At 42.4% G+C, this 17,630-nt stretch overlaps 2 protein-coding genes across 6 annotated transcripts in view; one reads left to right on the top strand and one right to left on the bottom strand.

Moving 5' to 3' along the window:
• Positions 1-9,029: 9,029 nt before the first annotated feature.
• On the top strand, positions 9,030-13,118 carry Emc4 (ER membrane protein complex subunit 4). The gene is made up of 5 exons (XM_020168264.2): positions 9,030-9,226; positions 9,510-9,624; positions 11,895-12,048; positions 12,267-12,427; positions 12,631-13,118. Exons 1-5 carry the CDS (start codon positions 9,141-9,143, stop codon positions 12,664-12,666), a joined length of 552 nt encoding a protein of 183 aa, XP_020023853.1. The 5' UTR covers positions 9,030-9,140; the 3' UTR covers positions 12,667-13,118.
• Positions 12,955-17,630, bottom strand: part of Slc12a6 (solute carrier family 12 member 6) — an 80,356-nt gene continuing 75,680 nt past the window's right edge. For all 5 annotated transcript variants that reach the window (XM_074065570.1, XM_074065571.1, XM_074065572.1 and 2 more), the window contains 3 exons: positions 17,346-17,530; positions 16,938-17,071; positions 12,955-15,899 (listed from right to left, as the gene is read on the bottom strand). In XM_074065570.1, coding sequence (XP_073921671.1) covers positions 15,808-15,899; positions 16,938-17,071; positions 17,346-17,530 — 411 coding nt within the window. In that variant the 3' untranslated portion in view covers positions 12,955-15,807. The remainder of the gene's footprint in view (positions 15,900-16,937; positions 17,072-17,345; positions 17,531-17,630) is intronic.

Below are 17,630 nucleotides of genomic sequence, written 5' to 3'. Positions count from 1 at the left end.
GATAGCTCCCCGGGCTCCGCCCACCGCCGGCCCCGCCCCTCGGCCTCACCGCGCAAGGGAGGGGGAGAGGAGTGTTGCCACGGTGCCCCCTGCTGGCCACAGGTGTGTACGACGCCTTGCTGCAAGGCGGACCTGTGGTGACCTAGGGTCAGGGATAACCCTGCAGGGCAGGGAGAGACCGAGTCTCTGTGTCAGACCAGAAAGGGCAAACAGTGGGAACTAGGGGGTGGGAATATGAGGTTTGTATGATGTACTTTTAGTTACTGAAGGCAATTCTTTTCATCTTCCTGGAGCCAGAATCTGCCCAGCTTACAGGTAAGCCACTGGCCAAGGTCATCCAAACTGTGCCAGAGGCACGTTTGTTTTCTGCGGCCCTCTCCTCGCTGTAAAAGACAGCCAAGCAGGATTTTGATAGCACACTTCCTCACCACCAGATCCACATCCTGGGGCTCATTTCTTTAGGCAGCTCTTTCAGAACTCTCATGGACTTGTGTAAGGAAAAGCCTGCTTCAGTAATGTTTTTGAAGTTTCCCCCTCTGTGCCAGAAAAACGTTATCTCCAGGTGCTGACAATACCCAGAAGCAAAGCAGCTCGAAAAGGCTCGCAGAATCAGCATAGAAAGGTGTATCCTTAATGTTGTGGGCAGAAAGAGCAATGGTGAGGAGGGAGTGGGGGGTCCAATAAGGAAACCAGGCCTAAGATGTCATTAGCTGACGTACGATGTATTTTTCTCCCCTAGTAACAGGGTTCTCACTTAATCCCCCAAAATTAAGTAATGATGAAAATTTGAGGCAATTCTTTTGGGCACTGGGAAAATATTTTTAGGATATTTTGCTTGAGCAATGCCTCTGAGATTGCACCTGGCACAAGCAGGCACATGCCTAGCTGGGGCCACACCTTCTAGATCCAGCTGGGTGAATGATCAAGGGAACTGGAGCCCTGGGCTCCTGGGGTGGGGTGTACAACAAAGAATATTTCCTGCATATGGCTTCCACTACGTACTGCTGTTGTTTTAAAATAAAAGTTCAACACACATGAAATCATTTTCTCTCAAGCTATTTCTTCATCACTATCAACATGAATTTCTTGATGATCCACTATGCAAAAAGCCTTCTTGCTGGGCTCTCTCCAGACAGAATGAAAAGAGTGCAAGACATGTCCTTGTCAAGAGAGGCTGCATGATACGTAACAAATGACAGCGTCCTGGCACTTGGGCAATTTGCTGTGTTAACAGAAAAACCTCAGCTAAAATGAGGCTCCAGTTGCCTAATATTCTCATCTCTGGAGCTTGTCAGAGCACAGGGTCACGGTCAGGTTCTTTTCCAGACCCAGGTTCTGAGGTTTACACCAGTTATGAGCTGCTCAGACCTAACAGATCTCATAATAAACAAAAATTAAAGCTGACTTCTGAAATGTATACAGTTGGGCTGGCAGAGTGGCTCAGGTAGTAGAGCTCCTGCCTAGCAAGTGTGAGGCCCTGAGTTCAAATCCCAGTGCCACCAAAATAAATATATACAATTATTACCATTTTTTTTTAATAATTTTTATTAGGATATATTCATTATACAGGAGAGATTCATAGTGACAATTCCAATTAGACTTACATTGTACATTAGTTACATTTCCCCCATCGTCTGTCCCCCTCACTCCCTCCCTGACCCCACTTAAAGCAATTGTAAGAGGTTTCTCAGCTGTTTCATAGTTATATGAAGTCCATCAACCATGTACTGTCACCTTAATGTCCTCATTCCCTCTCCCCCTCCCACTAGTATTCCCCCATACACTTGTACCTATTTTACAGTCCTTATTTTCATTAATATTTAATAATGAAAGGGGTGTTTCAATGTATGCCTACTGTGAGTATACTTTACGTTGGTCCATTCAACCCCTTCCATTACTCCCCTTTCCCCTTTACCTCCCACCCCCCATTTTCAACAGCTTTTAATACACATCCTTGTGTCACATAACATCATATGGCATGTGATATTACTGATGCTCTATCATTCTCTTTTCCTTTCCCTCTTTCCCCCAAATTATTTCCATTTTAGTGATGAAAAGGCACTGATTCTTTTCCTGTCAATAAAGTTCAAAATTTTCCCTTGGAACTTAATAAAGTTTGATTTTTTTAATTAAAAAATTGCAGTCCATACATATATTTAATGCCTGTGAATAAAAAAGGGGAGTTCACCACAGGCCTTCCCAAGGAAGCAGGCAGCTGAGTTAACCTTTCTGCCTCACACCCCCTCTCTAAGGGTGTGGGAGGAGTCAGGGAGGATGTGTGGAGTAACCCAGATCCATTACACCCATTGACAGAAGAACCCCCATGTAAAGTCCTAAGTTCACCTCTTAATGATGGTCAGGAGAGGGACGGAGGAGGAAGGTTTGATATGGCCTGGCAAGCTGGTCAGGATTTTGACAGCCCTGGCGATCTAGACAGAGAATGAGAAGTGTGAAGTACATTCCAGGCCACTGTCCACCCCGTCTGAGTGGAATGAAGACAGCTTTGGAGAGTAGTAGGTACGGAGACTGAAAATGCCTGTTGGCCTCATGTTTGGAGGCATAAGGTGACAGCCAAGACCACTGAGCAGGGAAAGGACAGAGTCAAGTTCTTCCTTTCAAGGACTGATTTGTTACACGGGTCAGGATGGCTCCAGGGAGGGAAGCAGGATTGCTGGCAAGAGCCCCAAGAAAGTTCAGACGGGAGATTCAGGGACAATAGTGTTGCCACACTGTATGTCATGCTCGCCAACTCAGACTGATGCTGGCTAACAGAGGACAGTGCCTGAAGAGACCTAGCTCACAGCTGGAGCTCATCCATCCCTCCATGACCACATCACTGCTCGGCTTCTGCGCCTGCTGCAGTTGACTTTGGCAAAGTCAATCCCACCTTCCCATGCAGGCTGTGGAAGGAAGCAGGGGCAGAATTGGATAAGGCGATGGCAGTGTAAGTGAGCACATTGCCCTTCTGGTTTACAAGATGTGTGATTGTTTCAAACATCACCATGCTAAAGAGGCAGCAGGGTTTTTTTGGGAGGGGTGGGGGAGTGGTTGGGATTCTATTGTAAAGACAGTTTGTTTCTGGTTCATCTGCAGCTTTTTATTACACCTCTATAGCTGGGGTACAGATGAAATAAAAACACGTAGTCCACCCTTAGAAGTACAATTTAGTGCCTACAGCCATACCGTCCTGAACGCACCTGATCTCTGATCTCAGAAGCTAAGCAGGGTCGGGTCTGGTCAGTATTCACATGGGAAAAGTAAAAACTAATGCATTTTAGAGGGCGTCTCTGAACCTATCCACATTTTAAACTGTATTAACTCTGTGATAAGTAATCCTAATTGTATGGCTGTCCTACAGAAGAGTACTGACATGTACCCAAGGATGTTCATAGCAATATTATTTTGTAACAAACAACCTACAGTCCCATCAACTGGGGAATGATTAAATTATCACTCATCCATCCATGCTCTGTACATGCTGAAGCCTTGGAAAAAGAATGAGATAGGTTTGCATGATACACTTGAAGACATCCAAGGCAGATGAGTGAAAAAGCAAGATACTAGCCAGTGTAGCTAGTATGTTCCTATTTTTGCCTTATTTTTGCAATGAGCAAGTTAACCAACCTTACATTTATGTACTTGTTTTAAGGAATGACTTTCTCTTTCAAGTACTAGAAAGTACCTGTAATTCTCCTTCAGCTCTTCTGTGTTCCACTTTGTTCTTGTATGAGTCTGCTTGGGCTGCCATAGCAGAATACTGAAAGGCTTAGCCAACAGAAACGAATTTTCTCACAGCTCTGGAGTCTGGGAGTTCAAGATTAAGGTACTGTGTAGTTTGGTTCCCTGGTTAGGGGTTTCTTCATGGTTTTCAGATGGCTGTTTGTTCATTGTGTTTTCACATGGTAGGGTTGGAGTCGGGGTTGTGGCAGAGAGCTATCTTGTAAGTGATGTCTCTTCTTATAAGGGCACTAATGCTGTCATGAAGGCTCCACCTTCATGAATGCATCCAAACCTAACTGGGGGGTGGTGGAGGGCAGGAAAGACACAAATATTCAGTCCATCCTGATCCTTCTTCAAAAGTCTAAGGTTATAAAACAATGCTTTATATCTGAACTGATGGACATTTTAAAAAATGAACACTTAGGAAAAAAAAACTTTCCAAAGGATTGCTCGTTCAGGAACTTGACTGAGACACAGCTTAGCCCACTTTCAGATATATGAACTTGATCCCTAGATAAATAGATGAATCCAGAGAAATCAAACTTGGAGAGCCCTGTTGACGATCAGTGCTGGATCATTGACTCATGGATGGTTGCCATTCCTACCCATAATGGGCTCTGTGGGAATGGGAACCCTCCCAGCTTCCTAAGCAAGTGCTGGAGGCAGCATAGTGTAATGGGAACTTGTTAAAATGAGGATTACACAACAGTTGTCCTGGAATGATGAAAGGTACTTGCTGAGGAAGAATGGTATTACTAAACCAACATCTTCTCCCAGCACCACACTACTATTTTGTGTCCCTGCTGACAGGAACATTTTATGACACTGAAAGCTAAGGAATCAGACATTGAAAACAAAAGTTGTAATCTGCATGGAGATGGTGTGGTCACAATGCAAGTTACATCTAACAAAAATTTTTTTCACTAAAGTGATCTGAAAATGCAGACAAAAATGGAGGGGGACATGTGTGCTCTTAAAACCCCACTACTGACATGGAATAAATTGCATCATGAATGAAATGATTTAAGGTGGCAATAATGACAGCAGAATTAAAACAAGCAGGGTTTGCAGTGGAGACTCATTCTGTTGAAGTTTCAAAGAGGTTTAGGAGCTCTTAGAGCATACTGGGAAAACTGGTTGAGCCAGGAGGGCTGGCCAAATGGAATTACTATAGCAACATTGTCTTCCTTTCTCTCTGTCTCCTTTCATTCTTTCTTCTCTCCCTCCCTTCCCTCTTTTTTTTTTTTTTTGAGGTACTTGGGTTTTGAACTCAGGACCTCACACTTGCTAAGCTTTACCTCTTAAGCCATTTCACCAGTCCAGGCCTCCATTCTTGCAAGTCTGCCTGTATGAATAAAAATTTTCCTTGTTCAGGTTTCAATCCAATGCAACTGGTCAGAGGAGAATGGCATGAAACAACTTCTTTGACTCCTAGGAGGAGGCAGAAGATGAAATTACAAAAATAGACACAAAAGGGGAGTGGTGGTGTGTCTCAGTGGGAGAGTGCTTGCCTATTGTTTAGTATGTGTGAGACTTGAGTTCATTTGATCCCCAGCACTGCAAAATAAATAAGTGAATAAGTAAAATAAATGAAAAAATTGTGCAGGTGGCACAAATTATAAAAGCCAAACAAAAGAACTCACATGAGCTATGGAATCATAGTTTGTGTTTTTTCTTTAATTAAAATCGTATTTGCTCAGAGGTACAAAGCAAGGGAAATGTAGTCTTTATTTTACAGTTTCAGCATTCCCATAATTTTCCAACTTATGTCTAGTCTAGTCAGAGGCACACAAGGAGGCTCTCAAAAGTTACTGGTGTTTTTGCTTGCATTATTTTGTAAGAATTCAAACCTTGTTATTTACAACAACACAACACCTTTTAGATATTAAGTTAAATCTAACATAATAGAATAGGGGGACGTAAAGGGGCTTTCTGCATCTGTCTTCTTTGAGGTTAGGAAATCACAAGGCTCCTTGAAGTAGTAGAAAGATGGAAGGCATGTCTAGCAAAAGGAATACTGAAAACTCACCTATTATTCTTGTGTTTTGGGCAGGCTTACATCTCATCTCCATGTTTTAAAATAATAAACAGCATCCATCTTAGCCGCCCAGAATATTGTCTAGTGTATATAGGAGTGCTGCCAGAGGATATGACCAGAGTATTCGCCCAGCTCAGAAAGTATCAAGGCCACAGTAAGAACCACCATTTTGAGTCTTCACTCCCGTTTCCGGTGTGGGGGAACAGAAACCATATCTCCTTTTCTCCCATTTCTTCCTCCTCTATCCTATTATACTAAATTATGTCCTCACTAAAACTTCCGCCTGAGACTCCTTGTTGTGAGCCACCTAGAAATGCTTTTCACCTGTGGACCTCAAGTTCTGATGATTTTGCATGAAAACTGGGGAGCCAAAAGAACCCCACACGGGTAATAATACTAAGAGTACTGAGAACATCTTAGATGTGTCCAGAATATAATATGCAGTATTTCTCAAACCTATTTATCCTTGGAACCCTTCCTAAGCTCAGTCTTCATTTTTTCTGGAGCAAATTATACTATATAGGATTCCTAGGATAAAGGAATAAATGTCCTGGAGTACTCCATTAAGTCTGAAGTTACTTTTGTTTTTCTTTTTTGGTTAGCTGGGATTTAAACTAAGGGCTTCATGCTTGCAGAGCAGGCTCTTTACCTGTTCAGCCACACCTCCAGTCCATTTTGGAGATGGAAGCTGGCCTCAAACCACAATCTTCCCAATAGCAGCCTCTCAAGTAGCTAGAATTACAGGTGTGAACCACCAGCACCTAACCCAATGTGACTTTGATTCAGGTTATAATTGAAAATTTCTTATAGCAAGTGGGGGAATGCTTTAAATTTGAATATGTGATTCCAATACAGGACTTAATGTTTTCCAAAGTGCTCATTTAAAATTAATTAGAGCTTACGTATACTGAAAATTCAGATAAAATTGCATGAAAATCATTACCAATACAATATTAACTTTTTTTTTTTGTGGTACTGGGGTTTGAACTCAGCCTACACCTTGAGCCACTCCACCAGCCTTTTTTTTTGTGATGGGTTTTTTTCAAGGCAGGGTCATTTGAACTATTTGTCTGGACTGCCTCTTGAGTAGCTAGGATTATAGCTCAATATTAACATTTTTGATCTGTATCCTAATTTTGTTTATTTTACCTAAGTGTAATTATAGTATATCCACACTTTGGTATGTTTACTTTCAATTTAATTTACACATTCGTTATCACAAAAAGAAGACTACAGTACAGTAAGATATGCTGAGGAAGAGAACACATTCATATAGCTTTTATTACAGTGTAGTATTATTAGACTTTGTTAATCTGTGTCTAATTTATAAATTAAACTTTACCCTAGATATGTATGTACAGGGAAAAAAAAAAACCCTGGTATATATAGGATTCAGTACTATCTGCAGGTTCAGGCATTCACTGGATGTCTGGGAAGGTGGAGGGCACTGTGGAATCAAGATAATTGACAGTTCTGCCCTCAAGGAATCCGGGGTAGGGTTCAGGGGGTAGAAGTAAGTGCTCAGGATGTGCCAACAAACAGAAGATAATATATTTAAGTGCTATCATGCAGAATACGGTGGGGCAAAAGAGAAGCCCAACAGAGCCAATGCCCTAATAAAGCTTGAGATGAATCTCTAAATTCTGTTAAGAGACAATGTGGTAAAGGCTGAGAAGTAGAAGGAAGGAAAGAAACCTACATGCTGGAGTGGATTGAGGGGGAGAAGACCTATCCGTTTCTGCCTCACTCAAACAGTCTGCTATATACATTTAACAGTTGTAAAATCGGAAACAAAGTGGAGGTGGTTCAGTGTCTGCAGACTGACTGTCATCTTCAAGGGTGCAAACTCTGCATTTGGACAAGGAGACCCTTTACAACATTGCCTCCCAACCACATTCTCACTGCATCTCCTCCCTGGAAACTCCAACCACATCAAATAACTTGGAATCAAAGAAATACAAATAAAATAATACCATTTTTGAACTTTTAATTTAAAAAAAATTATAAAGATGGTAGAATGCAAATGATGCTAAATTCTCTAGTGGTCATTTTGATGAAAAGTCTTCAAAACTGCATTACTCCTTGATCTAGCAATTCCACGTCTAGGTCTATAATTTAAGCAAATATGACTTATACAAGGATGATCACAATAATCTTGGTTATAAAAGGGGCTGAGGGACAGGAAGCAACTTAAACTCCACTTATAGGTTAAATTACGATACGGGCATACAACTGAATACAAAGTCCAGTCACCAAAGCCCAAACCCAAACCAGGCATATATGGCAGGTACCATTAATTTCACAATCAGCCTTGACAGCAGGTAATTACCCAATTTGATATATGAGATAGATGGACAGTGGCTTTAACTTGCTCACGGTGACAGGTCAATACATGACAAGCCAGACTTCATGGTGTAAAAATCAATTTAGGTTGGGTCTTTTCTGTCAAAGGATTTAATCAGTAACTACCGCTGTTATAAATGTTAGTCTCACTAACTTGCTTCCCATACTCTCGCTTCATGGACTCAGCTTAATATGATAAAAGTTTCTACTAAAAACAAAGGGTCCTTATCCTCAGCTGGGTCCCAGCAAGAATGCCGCTAGATGCTCTGCTTCCGGAGCTGATAACCTAAAACGGTTATTGCTTCCCTGAACCTTTAAATTTCTTTATTCCCAAAGCTCCTTCTTAATCTAGCGCCTTTCTAATTATCCAACCTCAGACTGTGAGCCTCAAACCTGCCCAATCCAGGAGCAGGAGAGGGACAGCATGGCGTCAGATAAAAGCCCCGCCCGGTGTACACCCTCCTGCAGAAGTAAATTTTGCCTTGTCTATTGATTTCTGAGTAGCGTCTTCTCTCTCCTGACACCCCAAGATCTTAAAGATATTTCTAACAATGGGGCCACCAGCCCAGATTCCGGCACGCCCCTTCTTTGTACGGATGCGGGGTGGACCCACTTCGTGCGCTACCGTAGGACACGCAGCCCTGGAAGCCACTAAACAGCTCAAGGCCACAATCTGAAGCCGCATTCAACTCAGGCTCTGAACTGCCGGCTCCCGGGGTCACACTCTTCTTGGCTTCAAAACCTCACAGAGTCTGTGGATTTTCCTTCTGCTCCGAGAAGCGTACCTCAGTCACTTGCGTCTGTTCAGAAGACAGTCCTAAGTCTGGCTCATTTCCCTCGCCGTTCTTTTCCAAATCCAAGTCCTCGCTCTTGAGGCCACACGTCAGCAAACTTCCGGGGCGAGGATGACGTATACACTCGCGCCGGAAGCGTGCTTGCGGAGCGACACACGGAAGTCGGCACGTCGTGGATAACGCCGTGACGGCTTGCGACAGCCGGACGTTCGGGTGTGAGGGCGACATTAGGAAGCGTCGTTGTCATGACGGCCCAGGGGGGTCTGGTGGCCAACCGAGGCCGGCGGTTCAAGTGGGCCATTGAGCTGAGCGGGCCCGGAGGAGGCAGTAGGTGAGGCGCCGGGCAAAGCATCACAGCACCAAACAGCCTCAGAGTAATGAGACCTGAGTCTGGAAAGGGCGGGTGCCACACAGACGCCACCGGGGGAGGTTGCAGGTTTTCTGCCTGCGGTGGAGCTTACTTTGCCCTCAGTCTTCCCAATAGGCCCAGGACGCAAGGGTCTCGTCTGAGTTAGGTGCATCTTTAGTCCTGTGACTGGGGGAACTGGACATGCATGTGGTGTAAACGTTTGGAAAGCTGAAACTTCAGTTTCTTGGACTGGTTTGTTCTTTAGGGGCCGAAGTGACCGGGGCAGCGGACAGGGAGACTCGCTGTACCCAGTTGGTTACCTGGACAAGCAAGTGCCAGACACCAGCGTGCAGGAAACCGACCGAATCCTGGTGGAGAAGGTACACGGGTATCGGTGTGACTGCGCCCTTGGGGCGGGCGACATCACCCCAGAAAGCCTGAATGTTTGGGGTCTAAGCTACTTGAGATCAGTGTTCAGTGTTCGACATGTCAGTTTCTAAAGACTTAATAATAATTACAGGCGTGGAGACTCAAAATAACCAGCGCAACATGGACTGGAGGGGTAGATCAAATGGTGGAGTACCTGCTTTGTAAGAGCAAAGCCCTGAGTTCAAACCCCAGTCCCACACACTTCCTCCAAAAAAGTGCTTAATAAAAGTGCAAGAATAAAAGACATTTGTTGAAAATGATCTGTTGGTAGTAAAGCCTTCCAGTCAAAGTCATCCTTTTTACTCTAGTTCCCTTACACTATACATCCAGTCTGCCAGGATGTTCTGTTGGCTTTACCTTACACACAGATCCCAGATCCTACTACTTCTTAACTCACCCCAACCACTCTCACACACCTAGATTTTTACATTAGACTTCAAAAAAGTGTGTGTGTCAATTCTTTTGAGATAGTGTACATACAATAAACTGCATTCAACTAATGCATGGTTTCTCTACCTCAACATTTGGGATAAATACTTTGTTGGGTGACTCTACTGTGCATTGTAAGACGTTTAGTATTCCTGATTTCTATCCATTAGATGTTAATAGTACCATTCCCTAGTTGTAACAACCAAAAGTGTTTCCAACATTAACAGATGTTTCCCAGAGGCAAATTGCCCTCAGGTGGGAACATCTGATCTGGTGGGTGCAATCTGATGAGCTTCCACAGTGATATATCCCCATGAAACCACTGCTACCTTGAAAGAGAACCTATCCTTAATCCCCCAGGAGTTTCTGGAAAGAATTCCCTTTCTGCAGTGGAATTCTGACTGGTTTTCCACCTTGCCCTCAGTAGTCTGTTCCCAGCACAGCCGTCAGAAAGATTCCTTTACACATAAGTTAGATTATTCCTACTCAGAATCATCCTATAGCTCCCCATTCATTCATTATAAAACTCTTTATAACATTCTACATAACTGCATTGGTCATGCCCCTTGTGGCTACCATTTTCCTATTTGTTGACTCCACATTAGTTATAATAGTTTCCTTGCTGCTCTTTAAGTCAGGCAAGCTCCTTTCTCAGGCTTTTTGTATTTGTTCTCCCCTGTTCTTGGAATGCTTTTCCTGCAGATTCCTTCATGACTTGCTCACTTCTATACTTTAAAATCTCTCGAATGTTACTGTCTTAGTGAAGTCTTCCCTCATGGCACTCTGTATGCTATTTTTTTACTGTATATTTTTTCATATCATTCATGTATGAGACCACTCATCTGCTTTATCTCTCTTGGAGGTTCCATGAGAGCCGGATTTTGTTTGATGTATCCCAAGTGCCTAAAGTGCTTGACACTTTCTTTTTCATATTTCTTCTCAACCTTGAGACTGCTCAGTACTACATGATCTTTGTTTCTGGAATGCATGTGATTTCTTCAACATGAGAACAACTGAGCCATTATAAATCCTTTTATTGATAAGTATTATCCTATAATTTTTATCTTGGCACATCAAAGTATAATTGAATACGTGATAGCAAAATTATTAAAATGGCATTATTTTTAAAGATATGCTATAAAATACTTTTTTTAGAATTATGATATTGTCATTGTAGAGGGAGATAAAGTACTTAATTTTATAATGATTCTGTTGTATGGATGATTGGTAGGAACAGTTAAAAAATATGGCCATTCATTTTTTAATGTGAATAAACCAAATAGGTGGAGTGTGCATACATGTATATATATACATATATATATATCTATATATAGCTTAATGTACTTAATATTTTATTAGGATTTTTACATCTAAATTTATGAGTGAGACCTATCTATAAACTCTCCTCAATAATATCCTTCCCAGGTTTGGGTATTTCTGAAGCCCTATATATACTGTTTGTTTGAGTACTCGTTGAGGTGTGCTAATCTCCTAGTATGTGGATTTATCTATTTCTTCAGTTATAGAAGGGACAGCGATAGATGCAGAAGAAAACCAGGGAAATCTTTTAGCACAAGTCACAATAAAGAAATGCCTGGAAAACTCATAGGGCAAAGCATGAAAGATGGTGAGGCTTCCTTATCTATAGCAGAGAGCTTCCTGTGGTGACCTGGGGAAGGGAAGAGGTGGTAGAACTTGTGGCGGCAACTCAGTCACAAGCAGGGAACTGGGTTCATTTAGCTTTTGTGGGACTGGGGGCACTGACCAGAGGTTAAAACTGTGTTTGTTTCAGCGCTGCTGGGATATTGCGTTGGGTCCCCTCAAACAGATCCCCATGAACCTTTTCATCATGTACATGGCAGGCAATACCATCTCCATCTTCCCTACGATGATGGTGTGTATGATGGCCTGGCGGCCCGTTCAGGCACTCATGGCCATTTCAGCCAGTAAGTACTCTTCAAGTAATAACCCTTCCCTGAAATTTAGGAATCAAAGGCAAATTCTTGGCTAGAGGGTTTAAACAGTGATGGTGGTGGCAGATGGCAGGGATTGGTACTCATCTTGTTTTCTATCTTACTTTAGGTCTGTCTGTATCAGTGTATGGTTGACTTGATTCATATTGGAAAAAAAAAGTTTTGATTTTGATAGCTTGTTATCTCAACAGCTTTCAAGATGCTAGAGAGTTCAAGCCAGAAGTTTCTTCAGGGTTTGGTCTATCTCATTGGGAACCTGATGGGTTTGGCACTGGCTGTTTACAAATGCCAGTCCATGGGACTGCTGCCGACACATGCATCAGATTGGTTGGCCTTCATTGAGCCCCCGGAGGTAAGGTTAGATGTATAGTGAATAGCTGACTCATTTGATGGTAGGGTACTAAGAGTTGATAGTAATTTCTTAATAAAATCCATTAGGAATTTGGAAGTTACAAGAATAAGGCAAAATAGAGCCTGTGATTAAAGTATTAAGTAATTGATTTAGGAAGCTATTTCAGCACTCACCACTCATCTATGTATTGTTTCTTTTTTCAGAGAATGGAGTTCAGTGGTGGAGGGCTGCTTTTGTGAATTGAGAAAGCAGCACCTGGTGCCTAAGTATGGGGCCTCAGTTACACTCTTCCTCTCCCCCCCGCCACTTTGTTCATTGTATTTACTTTTCTTCTAATTTTATTTTATTTTTATTAGCATATTATTGTTCTCCTGGGGGAGTTACACCCTTCTGTAAGTCCTGTGGCTCCTAAGTAGACTCACTTGTGTTGAAAAGAACAAAAGCTCTTTTCTCCATGGTGGGGAGACAGATCCTGGAAGGACATTGTGCACATTGCTGCAGACACAAGGAAATTGTACCACAACCCCTGACTGAAAATAATGTAGAAAACTTTATTTATGTTTCCAGTACAGAGCAAAACAACAAATAAAACCAGAACTCTATGTAAACAAGAGAGTAATAGCTGCTAAGAGCAGTAGCAGCATCTCCTTTCAATAAATTAAATGGTTGAGAACAATGCTTTTTAAACTCACACGTTTCCCTTAAGTCTGTTTTAATATTTCACTTTTATTTAACAAAAGCTGAGACAAATTCTATCGGAAACACTTGTGGAAGATGTGAAAAACTAATGCTGTGTTCAGGTTAGACATGATGAAGAGAAAAGTAAACCAGAGAGAAAAGCACACAGATAAGCTTACAGTGTGACTGCTACTTTAATACTACAATAAGGAGTTTTAATTCTGGGGTAATGAGGACTGGTGGGATCCCTGGAGTCACAGGAATGGGAGGCAATGGAATATAAAGAGTAAGAACCTTTCCCCTGCCAAGAGGAAGCTGGCTTATCAAGCGACCCTGCAGCCCAAACTCCAGCTTTTAAGATAGCTGGAAGGCAGAGGCCAGTATGGGAGAATGTGTGTGCCCTGCTAAAGTCATAAGTAAGACATAAAAGCTGGCTCTTACTCAAAGGCAGGAGAAGGTTTTTCTCTTCCTCTTGAAACACAAAGCCCCTTCCCCTAAGGTGCATTCTTTTATCAAGTTTTCATTATTGCTTTATTTGCAGTGATTAGAGACGAGACACTTTGCAGACAGACAACATAAGCAACACATAGACATGAAATGCTCTAGACAGATGAGCATAAGTCTGGCCTAATACCATTTTTCCATGTAACAGTGATTTCGTGTTCTCGGGACCAAAATAATGGCTTTAGTAATAGCCACTATTTCCTTATCCCTTTAAGTAAGTAGATTTTTACAGCGTTCCAACCACAAACGTCCCTTCTAAAATTAACCTTTTTGCCCATATTTGTCCAATATGGGAAATAAATGTATCCCTTTGGTTAGGGTAATTGTCAATGTTGGGGAATTGCTGGCTAGGCTGACCTTTACAGTGTGGGTCTGAGATCTTGGATCCTAGGGACCTGACCCTCTATGGCTATACTCAAATATGAATGGAGTGTTGCAATGGGAGTTGTAGATACAGTTTCCACCCTCTGCAGAAAGGAGCAGAGAAAAACAAGTATGATCGGTTTGCTTTGCTACCCTTCATATAAAGAACAAATCAAAGTTAGTCAGTTTCTTAAGCCTTAATGTTTTTGTCTCTGGGTCTGATGACCTGTGAGAAGAGTTAGCTTGCCCTGTATTCTACTCAGTAATCAAAGAAGAGTGGCACTATTTAACACTAGTAAAGTGAAGTTTAAAGCTTGGAGCCATGAGTATAGGCAAGAAGACAGTGTCTTAAATAACTGTCTTGTAAAAGAAATGAAGATTTCACAAAGTTGAAATTACCGCCAGCCACATAGGCAGTTTCCCTTGTGCTGGTAAGCTAGGTGTTTTGTGATCACTAAGCTAGTAAAGAAAAAGCTGAGCTTGCACAAGTATTTCCTTGGCACATTCAAAGCATTCTGGAAACAACTCAACTAGCAGACCATTGGCTTGGGTAACTGCTCAGTTCAGAGCTGACTTTCTGCAGTGAAAGAATAAAACTGAAAGGAAAAGGAAAATGCTTATATTGGGCATGTAGGTAAGTGCCTCAAGGCTTGATGACAGCCTTGGAGGTGAGGGCACGGGTTTCTTAGTGAAAGGAAAGCTTGTACCAGGCCAGTCTTGGTGCCACCGTTAAGTAGATAAAGGAGAATAGCAGCTCAGTACTGTTGGCACTACAGGAGTATGGCTTTAGAGCAGAATCCTACTGCTGACCTCTCCAGAGCTTTCAGAGGATGGTTTTAGCCAGTCTTCCTTTGTTCCTTATTTTATTTATTTATTTATTTGACTACTATCTCAGGGCAAAAGAAGAAAAGAAAACCTAGTGGTCAATGTGCATCATGGACCTGTATTTCTTAGATGATAACTTTTATGTTTTGCTTGTGTCACACAGATAAATCTCACAGCTGCTCTTTGGAATTCCCTTATTTCAGCCATTTGGAAGGAACCTATCAGAAAAAAATTTTACCTTTTAAAAAACAATTTCCATAGTAACAATGCCTGTGTTACAATCACAGAATGGGTTTTAAAAGAAACAGTTAAGTATACACTGACACAGTACAGACACTTAAACCTGGTATTATGAGGGAACCTTATTTTTGAGGAAGAAATAGAGGCTGCAGCCATGTTTCAGATTTTGTATATTAGTGCCCCAAAAATAAGAGTCCTAGAGAGCAGTAGATACACTAAAGAAGTTTTCCATCTTGGCTCACCACAGGTTATCTATCTTCATAAGGAGGATAGGCCCCCCCCAAGTACTTGGCCATGAATTCCTCTGTCTCTCTCATGTTACCCTGTGGTTCATCACTGGACTGAGTTCTGAGACTTCTTTAATGTTGACTGTGGACTTGCTTTTTGCCTTTAGTTAAAGTTCTAGCATCTTTTTTTTTTAGTCGATCACTACTGTTAATGGTGCCGAAGGGGTTCTGATGCATTGGCTTGGCTTGTTAATTCTAACTTGCCTTCTACTGGTACAGAAATGGCTTGTGGGGCTTGACATTCTTCTGACGTTGAGGGAATATTTGCTTCTGTTAGGACAGCAGATCACATGGCAGCCAAGAGCAGATCTATTGTACTCTTCTGCAGGAGTACCTGAGGCTCAGTGCATCGTGAGTTCAGGGTAACGTGCACAGACGTAAGCCTCCAGGGGAGTGGGCATGGTAGTAAAGAGCTGTCACTTCCACTGAGGACAGGAGCCTGACAGGAAAAGTGAGACCAAGCAGAGTCTGTCTAGGAGTCGATTATGAATAAATGGTGATCACTTCACTGCCACCACCCCGTACAAGGAGGACTCGCTCCAGTCCCTCGGTGAGCACTTCTAGGAATTCCATGTCTTCAGAAGTTGTCAAGGAGACAAATGGGCAGGAGAAGAGTACACTTTACAATCTGAGCTATCTGATCACAGAAATGCACACTCAACACGGCTCTCATTATTAATAGTTACATACTCAGAAAGTCTGCACTTGGATTTAACTTAACCCTTTGAATATGTAATACAAGATCTTCCCACCTGTTAGATGTTTTCTAAATGTTACAAAAAATGGGGAAACTCAAATAATGTTATCCTGAGTGACAAGCTATTGGGCTGAGGGCATGGTTCAAGCCACAGAGCACTATACAGCAAGTGTGAAGCCCTGGGTTCAAACCCTAGTACTGCCAAAAAAAGACAAAATGCCAAAAAATAACAAGAAAAAGCCACAGCAGGGCACCTTATAAAATGCCTAGAGAGCACCCACATAATTTCTAAGTGAAGCTGCTCAAAAGTCAGACTTCCTTGTGTGTGTGTCCCACCTCCCCCCACCTTTTTTTTTTCAGGCAGGTCTTTGTAGCCCAGTGAGACTCTTGCTGCGGATGGAGTTTACAGGCAGGACAGCATGCCTGGCTTGTTTGCTTTTTTCTTTAAATTAAATAAAACCTTTTCTCCTTAGGGGTACTTGATAGGCATAGGCCAGTCTATTCTGAAGGGTTCTCATAAAAGCAGACCTGGGATGAGAGTATGGGGAAGTCTTAACTTCTTTTTCCCTTTCCAGTTAGAGGATCCACCTCAGCTGGTCCCCTAACTCCACCCCAAAGAAAGGCTTTGCAAAGTGGGTGGGGCCTGAAAAGGACAAAGGATGGGGGTATTCCTGTCTCTAGGATTGTCACTGGATATTGGATGCCTTGTTCCAAATATGTGCCCCCCAAAAGTCTTTAGGATCAAAACCTGTACCCACAATTACCCAAAAAAGAGGCTAATCAATCTCAAAACTGTAAGAACCTTTGCCTCAAATACAGAAACGGGCACAGATGCAACTCTTAAGTTACCTAGTTGTCTCAGCTAACAAATAGGCTAAGATCTTTCTTACTGCAAGCTCCATCTTGGGAAGGATACAGTTTTCATCACCCTCAGGGTTTCGGGGTGGCCCTGGCATGTTCAACAAAACCAGCTTTGCTTCGTGGGATTTGTTAACTATGACCTCGTTGAGCTTCACTGCTGTATGCATCCGTCTCACATTGGACTGGTCCCTGGGAAACGGACAAAAGAAAACTAGTTACAGTTGGGCTCAAAAACTTGGGATTTAGAGCTTTTTCACCTGACCAGGGATAATGGGATGAGTAAAATAACTTCATGGTGGTGTTAATATCTAGGGGTTTCTCACTCTGTTTGCTTATTTTAAAATAAGCATCTCCATGAAGATGAAGTGATGGAGAGAAAGTAGATGGTCATCTCTGTTAAGTGGGAGCTGATGTGCAAAGTCACATCTGAATATGTGAAAAGTTTGTGAGGGGGAGAACTTACGGCCGCATGTTAAGTAGGTCCTGGAATCCCTCCATTGACTTGGCCTTTTGCCCCCGGGATGCCATGTATTTGTCTTTTGTCCACGTCATATGCACCTTCTCCTGGTAGGTTTCTGTCTCCTCATCCTCATCAGAGCCAATGCTGGTCAGTCGTAGCATTGAGTTCCGGTCCTTCACCAACTGTGCCTGAGCAAGTCCAACACAGTTATTCCACCTCACTTTCAGGCTTCAACTATTTTGAAACATTAACGGGGTTATACTGGGATGAGTAATAAAATGAGAAGGA

The sequence above is a fragment of the Castor canadensis genome, chromosome 2 (assembly GCF_047511655.1).
Source record: "Castor canadensis chromosome 2, mCasCan1.hap1v2, whole genome shotgun sequence".
Taxonomy (NCBI): Eukaryota; Metazoa; Chordata; class Mammalia; order Rodentia; family Castoridae; genus Castor; species Castor canadensis.
The sequence above is the reverse complement of the archived record's forward strand: the minus strand, read 5'-3'. Positions and strand labels throughout refer to the sequence as shown.